The sequence below is a fragment of the Sinocyclocheilus grahami genome, unplaced genomic scaffold (genome assembly GCF_001515645.1).
Source record: "Sinocyclocheilus grahami isolate Dianchi unplaced genomic scaffold, SAMN03320097.WGS_v1.1 scaffold42.1, whole genome shotgun sequence".
Lineage (NCBI taxonomy): Eukaryota > Metazoa > Chordata > Actinopteri > Cypriniformes > Cyprinidae > Sinocyclocheilus > Sinocyclocheilus grahami.
Genome location: NW_015505221.1, coordinates 2,266,189 through 2,282,596, shown reverse-complemented (window position 1 = coordinate 2,282,596; position 16,408 = coordinate 2,266,189). Strand labels below are relative to the sequence as shown.

Genomic DNA, 16,408 nt, shown 5'->3' with positions numbered 1-16,408 from the left:
TTGGTATTGCTGTATTTTGTAACTCTTTATTTTTTGTTGTAGATGGGTTGTATATGTTGTCCTTTTGTCTTTGTTTTTAATTTTGGACCTTGAGTCTGCAATAAAAGTTTGATTGATTGATCTACACACAAGACAACGTATTTATTTATTTATTCAGATTGTAAGTTAGATTGCATTAATGTTATTCTGTGCTGGTGCACGTGCATTATGTAATTAATTTGGTAATCATTTTCAGCATCACTGAGGCTCAGCTAAACTGAAATAACAGACGAGAGGAAATGCTAATACAATGCACTGTGGTCAATGACAGACGTCTACTGGGGCGTAATGGATCATTGCAATTCCAGCATGATTACAGCGGCGCGTCGGTGCTGACTGTGGCAGCACAACACAGTCGCCATGCGCAGCAATCCTCATGTGGTCGTAGGAATACTGCTCCAAAAGTATTTTCGGTGATGAATCGGTGAAGTTGATTGCATCAGCGTTATAAATGTGAGAATCAAAGTTGTTACGACAGCAAGGTGAGTTTTTTGTACACTGCGCTGTGTAAATCAATACAGCATCCTTATCCAAGCCTTAAAACTGTGCTTGCTGTTTATTTAACCGAATGGGTTCAATGCGAATTGTGTTGATTTTAATCCAACCATCATATCCTTCATATGCTCTTTCATAAGTTCAGTCGTGATTATTAATGATGAAACCGAAGTTTAAGTGGTGCCATTGCCTAGCATGCGTAATTTGGAGATTAGTGTGTTTTGGCAGGTTTGCGTGCTTTAATTCAAATAGCTAAGCACTGATATTTTATTTTGATATATTTTGTATTATAAGTTTGATTTTTAGTCGCTAAAAACATGAGCTGAGAAGGTGATATCATGCGTAAAGATGCGTAATTTGAAAGGCTTTGTATTTCTATTTCATTTTTTTTTTGGTGGCAGTTTCGCTTGCTTCATTACGCACCACCAGGGACTAATAATGGTTTTACTTTGATAATTGGAAGTTTTTCTTTTTTTTCATGTAAATCTGATCTGTTCTGCTGTGCCCAGCCCTTTGCATGACCCATTATTGTAAAGTCCAGCTGGTCATTAGTTGTTCCAACTTGTTTAGCTGTGCATACAGCCATTGTTCCAAAACCTAACCGCTTGTATGACTACCTGCTAGCTGTTTTATTGCTGGTTCTGTGTGGTCTACTACCTTGCACCTGCCACCTTAGACCAGCTTCTGCTCTGTAGACTGTTATTATAAAGCCGTCTGTCAATTCCCAAGTGTATACAGATGTGCTTGTCTTTAGGTTGCTCTTACTCCTCGCTCTCCAGCTGTTTTGTGATGGATTAAGCCACAATGTCGCAGCTGTACTACCGCAGAACGGACAACTCCTCGTACCGGGACCGCATTCCGCTGCGGATAGTGCGCGCCGAGTCGGAGCTCTCGGTGCAGGAGAAGTCCTACCTCAGCGCCGTGGAGAAGGGCGATTACGCCAGCGTGAAACTAGCGCTGGAAGAGGCGGAGATCTACTTCAAGATCAACATCAATTGTATTGATCCTCTAGGGCGCACGGCGCTGCTCATCGCCATTGAGAATGAGAACTTGGAGATCATTGAGCTGCTCCTCGGCTTCAACGTGTATGTCGGGGATGCTCTGCTCCACGCCATCCGTAAAGAGGTAGTGGGAGCCGTGGAGCTCCTGCTGAACCACAAGAAGCCCAGTGGAGAGAAACAGGTTTGTTTGAAGAACTGTCTGCTATAGTTAGCTCGATCTCTTTTCTGTCTCAAACTAGCCAGCAACACACTGTCAATATTCTATAAAACAATAACAATATTCCATTAAGAACTGAAAACCGTTCTGCTTTTGAAGTTTTAGGTGGTTTACTGTTTTAGCTGGTCTCTTGCTGGTGTTCACTGTTCAGTTGGTTTAGCTAATTGTTTGACTGGTCTCCCACCCTGACCAGCTGATTAACTTATGTACCCAAGGTCCTCAAATCATCAAACTGGACCAGCCTGGCTAGTGAAAACCAGGTTGGTTTAAGCCAGTCATTCATAAAAACATTGAATAATGTATTAATAACATAAAAACAATATGCTAAATTCTTAACATGAATACAAAAACACATCAACAATTTTAGTTTCTATATATATCTTTGAATTTTGATGGTTTCTTGCTCTGAGCTGCCAATAATTAATTGCACAAAACAATTAATTGCCAAATTAAGCAGATGCCAAGTGATAGAAGAATTTGTGGCAACTGCTAAAGGTCATAAAGCTTATTTATTTTGCCGTCCTAACTATGCTTAATTATATGAATATTTGCATTTTATTATATGCATTTTGGATTGTTTTTACCTGCTATCTGTGACTCAGAACAGAGCTGCATAATTTTTAGTCCTGAAATGGCACCCCCAAAACAGAACTTGTAGCGCAGACCTGAATATTGATATTTGCTTTATTATCCAGATATTTCATTGAGTCTCCCTGGACACAAAACCTTCAAAAGATCTCTTATCAACTTCTCATGTAAACAACCTGATATTGCAGATATGAGTGCTTTTAGGGCTGAAAGGAATCAAGTCCTCAGTTGTCAACACAAGAACACTTCAGGAAAAAAGTGCACTTGTATGCCTGCTTCTTCTCAGAGGAGAAAACTGCCTGCTATAAAAAGCTCTATGTTCAGACACTCAAGCATGTGAATGAATAATTACCATTGTTCTAATGGTGTTTACTTTTCAATGGAGCAATCTTTGCTCCCTCACTAAGTGACTTAACATGGGTCTTACTCTTCTGTCCACTCCTTATAACTTTAATTTCATTTTCCTTTAATGGCTAAGAATAGACTGGATGCTGCAGCACTGATTCAGAACAAAATTATGGGATGGATGCACCATTTACAAACCAGAGTAGCTGCGCATCTGATCTTTCCTTCCTCAATCCCTGAGCGCTTTTTCTTTTCCTCTGTCTCTGTGTCTCTTCCTGTCTATGTCTATTAATGTCACATTTATAAAACTTTTTGATATGCAAATAACTAAATCAGCATGTCTGTAGACAACAAGGGGGCGAATGAGTACACAGGAACAGGTTGTTTGCTTTGATTTTCTAAATTATGGCTCTCTTCATGTCTTGTGATTTTTATCACTTTAACAAGTTCTTTACAGAACTGGTAATTTCTGGGGGAAAAAAAACAAATAATAATAAGTTAGCTGCTGTTATGTAGGCAAAAATGATTTTGTTCTCTTTTGTTCTTTTCTTAAAGGAATAGTTCATCCAAAAATAAAAATTAGCTGAAAATGTACTTACCCTCAGGCCATCCAATATGTATATGAGTTTGTTTCTTCATCTGAACAGATTTGGAAAAATGTAGCATTACATCACTTGCTCACCAGTGGATCCTTTGCAGTTAATGGGTGCCGTCAGAATGAGAGTTCAAACAGCTGATAAAACATGACAATAATCCACCATATGACTTCAGTCCATCAGTTAACATCTTAAGTGAAAAACTGTGCTTGTAATAAACAAATTCATCGTTACAGTGTCTTTAAGTCCAGACGAGTCCTCTATTCCGTAATATTGCTTTCTCCAGTAAAAAACGTTGTCTTGTCTGAATCAGGAGAGAAATATGAACAGTCCAAAATAGTTCTAAATGAGAGGACAACAGGAGATGGACTTTTGTTTACTGGAGGAAGTGTTATTATGGATTATGAACTTATAATTTGACCATAAGCGATGGTTTAAAGTTAAAACATCTTATTGATGGACTTATTTCTTACAAACATGCAGATATGCACTTGTGTATTATGATGTTTTTAACAGCTATTTGAACTCTTATTCTGATGGCACCCATTCACATTGTTCAGATGAAGAAACCCACTCATCTACGTCTTGGATGTGCATGTAAAAAAATTACACTTTTAACTGTTATTATTATTTTTTTAATTATTTTCAATTTGGGAGTAAGTTACATTGCTCAGATCAGGAGTCAGTAAAATTACATGGTGGTCTCAGATTGAAAAAAAAAAGCTGTCCCTCAATTTTGTTGGAGATGTGCTTAATGAATCATGAGAAAGGCTTCTTTTCACTTATTAAACACAAAGCTGACTTGAACTGTCATCTTACTGACATTTCGAGTCAAGCCTTCAACTTTTTCCAATACTTTTCCCTTCACCTCTCTGGTCTATTGTGGTTAAGGATGAGCTTCAAAGCGTCGTATTGCAGCAGTAGATAATCAGTATGGCTGCCAGCCTGAACATGTCTCCCCAACTGGAGCCTTCATTATCTTCCTCAAATAGTCAAGCTATTGCCGCTGCCACCGTGGGCTTGGAGCTCTTGTGAAAAGGATGAAGATATCAGTCGAAATGTGCTAATCACCCCCTACCTTCAAATCACACCTTCACTTCTCAATGTGGCTTTAATTCATAAACTCTCAACTCATTTTCTCTCACTTCACTCATTGCTCACTCGTTATTCTTTATCACGTGTAATCACTTTTTTTGTGCATGGTTGTTTTCTTTTTTCACGTTCTTTCTTTCTGTGTCTCAGTTTTTTTTTTATCCATCTCCCCCAAATGTGGTGTGATCACAGAAACCAGTCTTCATGTAGCAGTGTATATTTTATGACTCTCTAGTTTAAGCTGCTTTTAAACTTACCAGTAAAGGATTAGATATCATCCACAATCACTATTTTTAAAACAGCAGTTCTAAGCTGGTTATGCTTCAAGTTCCAGATTTAACATTTACAAGGGATAGTCCACTTCATTTAAGAATAGTCATTATTTGTCCAGACTAAGAAAGTTATAGGGGTTAATTATTTTATAGGTTATTTTAATATGTTTAGGCAAGAATTGTCTTTTAATATCCATACTTATTTTCACATATGATTTTGGCCAGATTTTTGGCAGATTTGCTCTAGTTTCTTAGGATAATGGATAATACTTGTGTGCCACGATTCGAGTACCGCATGTACTTCATGGTTGGATTAGGATTATGGATTAGTGCTTCAACCGTAGCCTTTTAGGACATTCACTATCTTGTTCTTATGTTGCCTGATGTTAATTTATCCCTGCCCTTGTCCAAAACATTGTACTTTAGATTAACTTCCTCCCAAACTTCAGACTGAAGCAGGTTACTGTATTTCCTGCAATATTGTGCCAGCCATTCTTCCTTCTATTTTAATAAGGTGTGCCATCTTTGCTGATGAAAACCAGTGCTTCAGCATTGTGTTTCCCCCAGTGTAATTGATTGGATGTATTGTTGTTTATTTGTCTTATATGACCACTTTTCCCATTGTAACTGGGTCACTATAATGCTTTTCAAGCGAAAACCTTGCCAAACTCCAGACAGAATTTCACACGGTTCTTCTCTGCTGCTCAACTCAGCTCAACTCAACCTTTATTTATAAAGCACTTTCAAAACCATTAAAATGGACTAAAGTGTTGTCCATAAATAATACTAAAATTCATGCAAACATAAAATAACAATGAGACATAACATCAAGAAAAAACATACAGCCAATCCCTCACAATTCTCCGACCTAATCAAACGCCGAAAGCTTGATAAAATAAGTAGGTCTTCAAGTCCTTTTTAAAAATGTCCATTCTTGTCGAGGATTTTATAGATAATGGTAATACATTCCAGAGTGCAGGAGCCGCAACAGAAAAAGCTCTGTAGCTACTTCAAAGTGATCACAGGCCTCTCTGTAGCCTCTCTTCCAAGTGTTTTTTTCTTATGTGCTCAGAGGTTTTTCAGGAAAGATCTTTTTTCCCTGCCAATGTCTGGGTCATTTGATGTAGCTTCCGTTTCATCATAATTTAACCAGCAGTGGGCACTCCTACTGTTTTATATCCTTCTTCCTAATTTATGCATTTGTGTTCCTCTCTCGTTTAGAATATTCTCGTTTTCGTTGTCATAGCTGTCCTTCACATTTGAGATCTGAATAATAACGAGGCCTTAATTGTGGGGTTTGTATCCAGTAAGTGCGGTTATTCAGCAATTCACGGGGAGATGCCAATTGTTTTTCAGCACTAAATGCTCGTTAAAACAGGCCCTGAATACTTATCCAATATTATGCATATTTCAATTTTTTTTTAATTTTACAAATATTTTATTCCATAAAACAATGTCATAGTAAGAAATATTGCAGTATTTCAGTACACTGTAAAAATTAATAAATAAAACAAAGATATTTGATGTATAAATATTATTGATGTATTAGGATAAATAAAACAAAGATTATTCAGTGTGTTATTTGCTGTTTCTTTGCACTTATTTATCCGGTAGCACAGCACTTTGCAGATTCAAGATACTCAGTTTCCACTCTTCGGTACATAGGTATTGAAGTAGTGAAGTGTCCGCGTCGCGGAGGTGATATCAATAAATTGCTTTTACAGCGCGAAGCCTTTTGGATTTATACACTAGACACGTTGTCCCCTAGAGGATTAAATGAGGACTTTGATATTTGTCCATTTCTTTAAACACAATATATTTATTTACATATAATAAATGCTTGGTGGTTATTGATTTGTATTTATGTACATAGGCAGGCATCAATTAATGTTATTAAACAATATATTGATAATTATATTCGTGTATTTTGCATAGCTTTATATGTTTTTGATTTATTTGATTTCTTATTTTTGTTTCTATGTTTTTCTCCTTGGTTGATATGTTATTGTTTTGGAATTATTATTATCATGATAATATGATCAAGAAAAAACATACAGCCAATCCCTCACAATTCTCCGACCTAATCAAACGCCGAAAGCTTGATAAAATAAGTAGGTCTTCAAGTCCTTTTTAAAAATGTCCATTCTTGTCGAGGATTTTATAGATAATGGTAATACATTCCAGAGTGCAGGAGCCGCAACAGAAAAAGCTCTGTAGCTACTTCAAAGTGATCACAGGCCTCTCTGTAGCCTCTCTTCCAAGTGTTTTTTTCTTATGTGCTCAGAGGTTTTTCAGGAAAGATCTTTTTTCCCTGCCAATGTCTGGGTCATTTGATGTAGCTTCCGTTTCATCATAATTTAACCAGCAGTGGGCACTCCTACTGTTTTATATCCTTCTTCCTAATTTATGCATTTGTGTTCCTCTCTCGTTTAGAATATTCTCGTTTTCGTTGTCATAGCTGTCCTTCACATTTGAGATCTGAATAATAACGAGGCCTTAATTGTGGGGTTTGTATCCAGTAAGTGCGGTTATTCAGCAATTCACGGGGAGATGCCAATTGTTTTTCAGCACTAAATGCTCGTCAAAACAGGCCCTGAATACTTATCCAATATTATGCATATTTCAATTTTTTTTTAATTTTACAAATATTTTATTCCATAAAACAATGTCATAGTAAGAAATATTGCAGTATTTCAGTACACTGTAAAAATTAATAAATAAAACAAAGATATTTGATGTATAAATATTATTGATGTATTAGGATAAATAAAACAAAGATTATTCAGTGTGTTATTTGCTGTTTCTTTGCACTTATTTATCCGGTAGCACAGCACTTTGCAGATTCAAGATACTCAGTTTCCACTCTTCGGTACATAGGTATTGAAGTAGTGAAGTGTCCGCGTCGCGGAGGTGATATCAATAAATTGCTTTTACAGCGCGAAGCCTTTTGGATTTATACACTAGACACGTTGTCCCCTAGAGGATTAAATGAGGACTTTGATATTTGTCCATTTCTTTAAACACAATATATTTATTTACATATAATAAATGCTTGGTGGTTATTGATTTGTATTTATGTACATAGGCAGGCATCAATTAATGTTATTAAACAATATATTGATAATTATATTCGTGTATTTTGCATAGCTTTATATGTTTTTGATTTATTTGATTTCTTATTTTTGTTTCTATGTTTTTCTCCTTGGTTGATATGTTATTGTTTTGGTATTATTATTATCATGATAATATGGTACGGTCATGTGACCTTTGATCACCTGGAGGGAGGCCTATAAAGATTGGGATATCAGTGTTGTTCATTGGTCTGATGAAGAGCCTGCATGCTCGTCACATATGCTATGCAACAGTTTTTTTTTAAATTAATTTTTTGATACTTTTGGAGCTTTGGATATGTTATTGTTTTGGAATTATTATTATCATGATAATATGGTACGGTCATGTGACCTTTGATCACCTGGAGGGAGGCCTATAAAGATTGGGATATCAGTGTTGTTCATTTGTCTGATGAAGAGCCTGCATGCTCGTCACATATGCTATGCAACAGTTTTTTTTTTAATTAATTTTTTGATACTTTTGGAGCTTTGGTGTTGCCGACTTTACATAAAAAAATGTTGCACTTATTTATTCAATTTAGTAGCAATTTCTGAGTGAAAATTGTTTCAAATGAAATAATACATTTATTTTTATTATTATTATTATTATTATTATTATTATTATTATTATTATTATCAAGAACATACAGTGGACCCAAATACACAAAAGAAATGGGTGTAGAAAAATTTTTACTCAGAAATTGTTAGTAAATTAAAAAATAAATAAATAAATAAAAACAGCAAGTAACACATTGAATTAAACATGAAATGGTATTTTTCTTGTTAAATCCTTTTAAATAATTTTTTACTGTATAGTAATTGGACACATAATTAAGGCACAAATGTATTATATGACAAAATATCAAACAAAATGTGGCATTTATTATAAAAATTATAACATTTAATTTTATAATTTATTTGGTTTGTTCAGTTGTAATACAAGAATATTCGTGTTCAGATTTATATTAATTTTCTAAAAGTGTCAGTTTGTTTTTGGGGCCATTGTATAGTGAAAAATAATAAATATGGCGTATATGTGTGTCATCAGATGAATTTAAGCCATCTTTTCTATTTTCTAACCAGGTGCCACCCATCCTGCTTGATAAACAGTTCTCAGACTTCACCCCTGACATCACTCCCATCATCCTGGCTGCCAACACCAACAACTACGAGATCATCAAGATGCTGGTGCAGAAAGGTGTGTCGGTCCCCCAGCCTCACGAGGTGCGCTGTAACTGCGTGGAGTGCGTCTCCAGTTCAGACGTGGACAGTCTGCGGCACTCACGCTCCCGACTGAACATCTACAAGGCCCTGGCCAGCCCCTCTCTCATCGCCCTGTCCAGCGAGGATCCTTTCCTCACCGCCTTCCAGCTCAGTTGGGAGCTCCAGGAGCTCAGTAAAGTTGAAAATGAGTTCAAGGCTGAATACGAGGAGCTCTCCCATCAATGCAAACGCTTTGCGAAGGATCTCTTGGATCAAACCCGGTCCTCACGCGAACTGGAGTTGATCCTCAATTTCAGCGATGATGTCAACCTGCTGCAGGATGAGGCCAACAATGAGCTGGCTCGACTGAAGTTGGCCATCAAATACCGCCAAAAAGAGGTACAGATCTGTTATTGCAAAGATATTTGGACACTTATTAGATGACAAATATTAAACAAAGTGGCAAACACAAACCCATCACCCAAACTGTGTTTACATCTGCTTTTAACTAACTGGCTTCAGGATCATTTATAATTTATTTATTTATTTAATTTATTTATTAATAACTTTTATTTTTTCAGATATTTTGCTTACTTATCTTTCTTTAATAATAATGATTTCTTGAATTGATATAATTCATTATTCATGAATAATGACACTAATATCTTTACAACAGAATTTTAATTTATATAAAGTGCTATAAAATATTAGTAACTTGACTTTAAAATAAATGCCGTTTGGTTAAATTTTTTTAGAAACAATACAGTGGCATTCATATATTTTTATGCGTACCTAAAAAAAAACAGTTTAGGCCACAAAGCTAAAACATTTTTTGGGTCAAATACTTTTTAAGGTTTTAATAAACTAATTACTAAATTGTGATTTCTATCTCCCCTAAGATTGACTAAGCTAAGAACAAATTAACTCCCACGTATATTGTATGCACAAGAAGGTCCTCTTAGCAATACCTGAGGTGAGCCAGATGAAACTCAAGCCTCCATTGTGCATCAATTCAAAAGCACTGAAGTGTTACAAGCCCAAACTAAGAGTCGGGTAATTTTCTTCACAGTTGACAAGGTTATCACATGCCTCAGCGCCATGTAGATCTCATAAAAAGGAGCCCGTTTGACCTGTTATGACTTATCGCAGTTTAGGAGTGAAGAGTCATATCCACTTTCAGCATGTAGTGTGGGTTCATAGCTACTAATTACTTTGCCTCTTGAATTTAGTCTGTTCAAATTTGGTTAGAAAATAGTCTGCATTCAGAAGCCTAATTTCAGTCTTTTTTAAAATACAGTGTGAACAAGAAACAAAAATGACTAAAATACAAATAAATAAATAATAAAGGAAGAAATTATAATTACACAGCAATCAGTTGTGACATTCTGGAGCCATGTTGCTGAAATTATTTTTGCCCTCTTTTGGGTTTGCAAAGGCATTATGCCCTTAATTTTTTTTTAGATGAATTCAGTATACATGCATGATTTTCTTTTCTGCTTATTGTATGTGAACTACTTAAATATCCATTGGTTATATTCTTCTCAACCTGTGATAATATTAGACATGGTTAAATTCCGATTAAATGGCATTTGTTTCACACAATTGTTGAAAATGGCAGTGACAGTCACACCAGCACTAATGTTATTATTGTAAATGTTACTTGAATGACTCCAGTTAAACTGTGCATGTGGATGTTCACTATAATATCAGAGAACAGATCAGATCAGAGGCAGCATTCTTCTGTATTAGCTCAGATGAAAAGATATCAGTCATTGTAAGAGAAGAGAACATGATGCATATTGTTTGCTGTGAATGGTTAAGAAAAATACATTTGCCATTAGGAATGCTTGTACTATTTATTTATTTTGGAGGTAAAGCATTTCAAATTATGCGCTTAAATAGTTTATAATATGTGGGCACTGTACTGTATATGTGACTGTATATACTTATAGAGGTGCTGCGATTTTGAACTTGTATTAAAGTTCTTTTCACATTTCAGTAAAAGTGTTGTGTTATGTGAAGCTTTTGTACATATCGTTCTGAAAGCCTTGTAAGAAATGTGACAGAAGAAATGAACATGGTACTATATAAAGTCAGCTGGCATGTCCCCCCCCCACCCCCCACTTTTTGCTTGTTTATGTACAGTGCGGCAGTAAAAAGGCACATGCTCTAGACTGCGCCTGATGTTTTTTTTGTTTTTTGTTTGGCCTTATTTGTCCTGTTGAGGTGTTTTAAGGTACTGCTGTCGCTTGTACAGCAGCCCTGTGACAGAGAGTCCTTTAGTTGAGCTGTAGAACAGATTGCACCGTGCAAATCATCCCTGACGGAGAACACTTAAAATCGTCTCAGACTTGACCTCATCGCCTCCAGAACGCCTGGCTCTGCTGTAATGAGAATGCATTTGTTTGTAATTTGGTTAGGCGCCCTCCCACTTCCGCTTGACATTTTAGATGCTCCGTTAATGGCTTTGGGCAAATCACTGGAGACAAGATGAAGAGGATGATGGAGAAGAACAAAATAAGCATCAAGAACAAGAGTCAATATACGGCTGCAAGTACTGTAGCATTTGCTTGGCAAAGCACATAAGTAAAAATGTACATTGCATTATGCATGATTCCGAGAATTATAATTTTTTTATCTCAATTTTTGATTAGATTAAAAGATTAAAATCTTAATTTACAACTTTGTCCAGTAGGTGGTTTACGGTTAAAGAGCGTGTTACACAGGGTTATAATAAATTGAAATTTAGTTTTTATGTCTATTTTGTTCAGTTTGTCCTTGTCCTTTTTTCACTCTGTGACGTTAGTTGTTTTTTTTAGATGTAATATTTTTTTTGTGCTGAATGTTTTAGTGTGTTAACTTGGTATCACTGAATATTGCAGGGCTATAAAAATATCTAGAAAAAAAATATCTCAGAGCCATAGCATTATTGGTAGTGTTATCTAGTGGCATTTTCAGGTTTTATGGCATTTTGTGATTAATTGAAGGCAATTTATAAAATGTAAAACCTTTACAGTATATTCTGTATCAAAGACTAGTACTAAAATTATTTTTTTACTAGTTTCATTTCATTTTTTTGTTATTGTATTTTACAAAATTCTTAATGTTTTATGATTTTTCAACTTATAGGTGTCACTGCACCTTTGAACTGTTTTGGCTACTACAACATTGTTGTCAAATCACATTACAAACCTTTGTGCAAGTGTTTGAATCTCGTGCAGTATGAAGCAACATGTTAACTAGGCTCAGCAGTCTAATGGGGAATAAATTAAATAAAACTCAGACCTCCTGCCTCACTGTTCATGTTCACTTTATCATTCTGACTTTATAAGACACTAATGCTCACTTCACACGGTATCTTGGAATCTGACTTTGGGGAACCTGCGTAAAACACTGATGCATAGTTTGCTTGTGCTGAAACTTAATTTTACTGACAGTTTATAGCTCAGTTAGAGTGGAATACATGTCGTAATAATATTTCTGTAAGTTAGTGGTCCCATGTCATACACAAACTATGCAATATAATATATGTACACAGATATACGTAAGTCTTGCAAATGGTAAAAATGGATATTCTGGGAAATCTGACCAAAAATGATGGGGAAAAAAAGCAAAATTACAGAGTTGGCAGCTTGCTTCCCAGACCACCTGTTCATACTTGCTTAGTAACATGTGATTTCCCTGTATTCTCTTCTATTCTTTTCTCTCTCAGTTTGTAGCACAGCCAAATTGCCAGCAGCTGTTGGCCTCACGCTGGTATGATGAATTTCCTGGCTGGAGGAGACGTCACTGGGCTGGCAAGTTCATCACCTGTGTCTTCATCAGCCTCATGTTCCCCCTGCTCTCCCTCTGTTACCTGGTGGCACCCAAGAGCCGCTATGGCCTCTTCATCCGCAAGCCTTTCATCAAGTTTATTTGCCACACCGCTTCTTACCTGACCTTCCTCTTCCTCCTACTGCTGGCCTCGCATCACATAGTCTCTAACAATCCTGATCGCCAAGGTCCAAAGCCCACCACTGTGGAGTGGATGATCCTACCCTGGGTTCTAGGTAGTGTCACATCCCTACAGAACCGATATGGTTCCATAAAATGATCCTAAATTGTGCTATTTGTGTGTAATGTTCTCCATGCAATATTTTCATGGTTCATCTTGGACCAGAGAACCAAGAAGGTCTTTGAACATAAACCAGCTAAATTTCTTGGCCGCCCTCGCAGGATTCATATGGACGGAGATCAAGCAGATGTGGGATGGTGGATTTCAGGATTACATCCATGACTGGTGGAATCTCATGGACTTTGTGATGAATTCCTTGTATCTTGCAACCATCTCACTGAAGATTGTTGCATATGTTAAGGTACATTACATCACAACAGTCACTGGTGGGAATCCGGAATGGATCAAGAGTTACTAACTGTTACTTTCGTCTTTCCTAACAGTACAGTGGTTGCAAACCCAGGGAAACCTGGGAAATGTGGCACCCCACACTAGTGGCTGAAGCAGTGTTTGCCATCGCCAACATCTTCAGCTCTCTACGCCTCATCTCGCTCTTCACGGCCAATTCTCACCTAGGTCCTTTGCAGATATCATTAGGACGGATGCTTCTGGACATCCTAAAGTTCCTCTTCATCTACTGCCTGGTGTTGCTTTCCTTTGCTAATGGACTCAATCAGCTTTACTTCTACTACGAGACTAGTGATGGCATGAACTGCAAAGGCATCCGCTGTGAACGTCAGAACAATGCTTTCTCAACGTAAGTTTGGGGGGAAAAAGTCTAATATCTAATGCTTCATATCTCAATGCTTAATTTATGTATTGTCATTGTCAATAAATCAGCTTACTCTTAAAAAGTAATTTTAACTCCTATATCAAAATGAAAACATTGTGAAAAAGTTGTGTATAAGTTGGAACTACCCATTCTAATCTTGCTTGTACACTGTTTGTAGGCTATTTGAGACCTTGCAGTCTTTGTTTTGGTCCATTTTTGGGTTGATCAATTTGTATGTGACCAATGTCCAAGCTGACCACAAGTTCACCGAATTTGTGGGTGCCACCATGTTTGGTACCTATAACATCATCTCCTTGGTGGTCCTCCTCAATATGCTCATTGCCATGATGAACAATTCCTATCAGCACATTGCCGTAAGTTTATTTTGAGGTCTGACCTGAGCACTTGTAGGTATATTTTCATGACGTCCTACTCCAGTACACTCTTAAAAATAAAGGTGCTTCACGATGCCATAGAAGAACCTTTTTGTCTAAATGGTTCCATAAAGAACCTTTAACATCTGAAGAAACTTTCTGTTTCACAACAGGGTCTTCGTGGCGAAAGAAGGTTCTTCAGATTATAAAAAGGAAAGAAAGAGATGGTTCTTTAAAGAACCTTTGACTGAATGGTTCTTTGTGGAACCAAAAATGGTTCTTCTATGGCATCGCTTGAAGAACCTTTTGAAGGACCTTTATTTTTAAGAGTGTAATTGTTGCTTTTTGCAGATACCGTATTTTCTGGGGAAAAAACAAGTTGCACATGACTATTAATGCTATTCATAACAGAAAGGAATGAAAAATATAAGTATTAAACAAACAGAAATTATAGTGTCATTCATTATAAACAACATTAACTATAAATGGCAAACTTAAAGCAAAACTGAAACTACCACCTAATGGGAAATGGGCTACAAATAAATTGAGATCATGTACATTTTGTGTTTTGCACGTTTTGCATGCTTGACCTTAATTGCATTATGTAAGTCACTTTGTAATACAAGTCACCACATGATATACATTCCGGAAAATACGGTACAATGTGCTGTACCTTGTAAGTCACTTTGGTATGAAAGCATTAGTGTAATTTTCCCAGAAATGACCTGCCTTTCACATATAGTGTGTTCTGGCTTTTCTGAAGGACCATGCTGATATTGAGTGGAAATTTGCCAGAACTAAATTATGGATGAGTTATTTTGAGGAAGGAGGCACCTTGCCACCTCCCTTCAACATTATCCCCAGTCCCAAATCCATATGTTACCTGATTACATGGATTAAGGTGCATGTGTTCAAGAGGAGGTCAAAGAGGACTGAGACATTTGGGACATTAGGGGTAAGACTCTTTAAAAAATAAATTATTTTCTACTTCTACTTCTTCTTCCTTTTTTTGGCTCTTAAATAGAATTTGGTTTAAATAACTAATCATGACATGACAGATGAATTACATTTTATTGAAAATGTTAATATTATGTAATGGAGCAAAGGGAATTTCATTATAAATATGTGTCATAAGATGTCCAGCATGCTTTGTTGTCTTGGAGAAGATACTTTAGTATGGTAGGGGACAGACATATTATTAGATTACAGATGTCCTTCTGTTTGTCTTTTCAGAGAAGAGCTGCTAAAAACGTGAGACTCAACCACCAATACCAGGTAGCTTATCACCAAGAATATTAGTTCTCTGCATTTTCTCTATATTGTATTGATTTGTTTCACCTCAACTGTATGTTTCCCTAAATGCAGGAAGTCTTGAGAAACTTAGTAAAACGATATGTGGCAGCTATGATTCGAGATGCCAAGACGGAAGAGGGACTCACAGAGGAGAATTTCAAAGTAAGCACTGAAAATGATTTTGTCTACCAAATGGTCTTTTTTTTTTTTTGTCAGATTTTATTATATTTTCACATTGATTTGAGATCAAACGCAAGCAGTAAGTGATTTCTTGCTTATGTTCTACTGGACCATTTACATACACCGATGGTCTTGTACTTTATACTGACACCTGTTTGTGTGGATGAAGCATTACATCACACCAAAAATTTAAACTTTTCAATGCCATTGTAAAAATACCCTTGACTGATGTATTTACAAACAAACGTGTCCAAAAATAGGAAAGTTTCTGTAATAAAATTGTATTTGGATGGTCTTATGATCCATCATGAGGAGGGCCACCCTTATGTCGAGTAAAAACACTTTTTCTTGCCTGCTGAGTTATACTTTTATTCTGCAAGGATGCATTAAATTGATCAAAGGTGACAGTAAAGACATTTATAATATAACAAAAGATTTCTATTCAATTAAATTCTGTTCTTTAAAAAAGTATTCTAAAAAAAGTATTACAGTATTCACAACAATGTTAAGCAGCAAGAAAGCAAATATTTCTTGGAATGGCTTCTGAAAATTGCCATCACAGGAATATATTACTAATGAAATTATTTTAAAATATTGTAAAATAGAAAACTTATTTTAAATTGTAATATCTTACACTATTACTGTTTTACTCTATTTTTGTTTAAATAAATGCAGCCATGGTGAGCATAAGAGGCTTCTTTTAAAAACATTAAAAAATCTTACAAACCCCAAATATTTGAACAGCAGAGTATAAATAAAATACAGTTTAATCTCCTTTGAGCTCCAAATCATCTAGATTTAGTTGGATATGACATACAACAGTTGCACAGCCTGATT

The 16,408-nt window shown here is 36.1% G+C and overlaps 1 protein-coding gene across 1 annotated transcript; it reads left to right on the top strand.

The window, feature by feature from the left end:
* Positions 1-384: 384 nt before the first annotated feature.
* On the top strand, positions 385-13,713 carry LOC107582253 (short transient receptor potential channel 4-like). Its single transcript, XM_016268027.1, has 6 exons — positions 385-521; positions 1,289-1,716; positions 8,839-9,357; positions 12,671-13,007; positions 13,174-13,313; positions 13,396-13,713. Exons 2-6 carry the CDS (start codon positions 1,339-1,341, stop codon positions 13,711-13,713), a joined length of 1,692 nt encoding a protein of 563 aa, XP_016123513.1. The 5' UTR covers positions 385-521; positions 1,289-1,338.
* Positions 13,714-16,408: the final 2,695 nt, after the last annotated feature.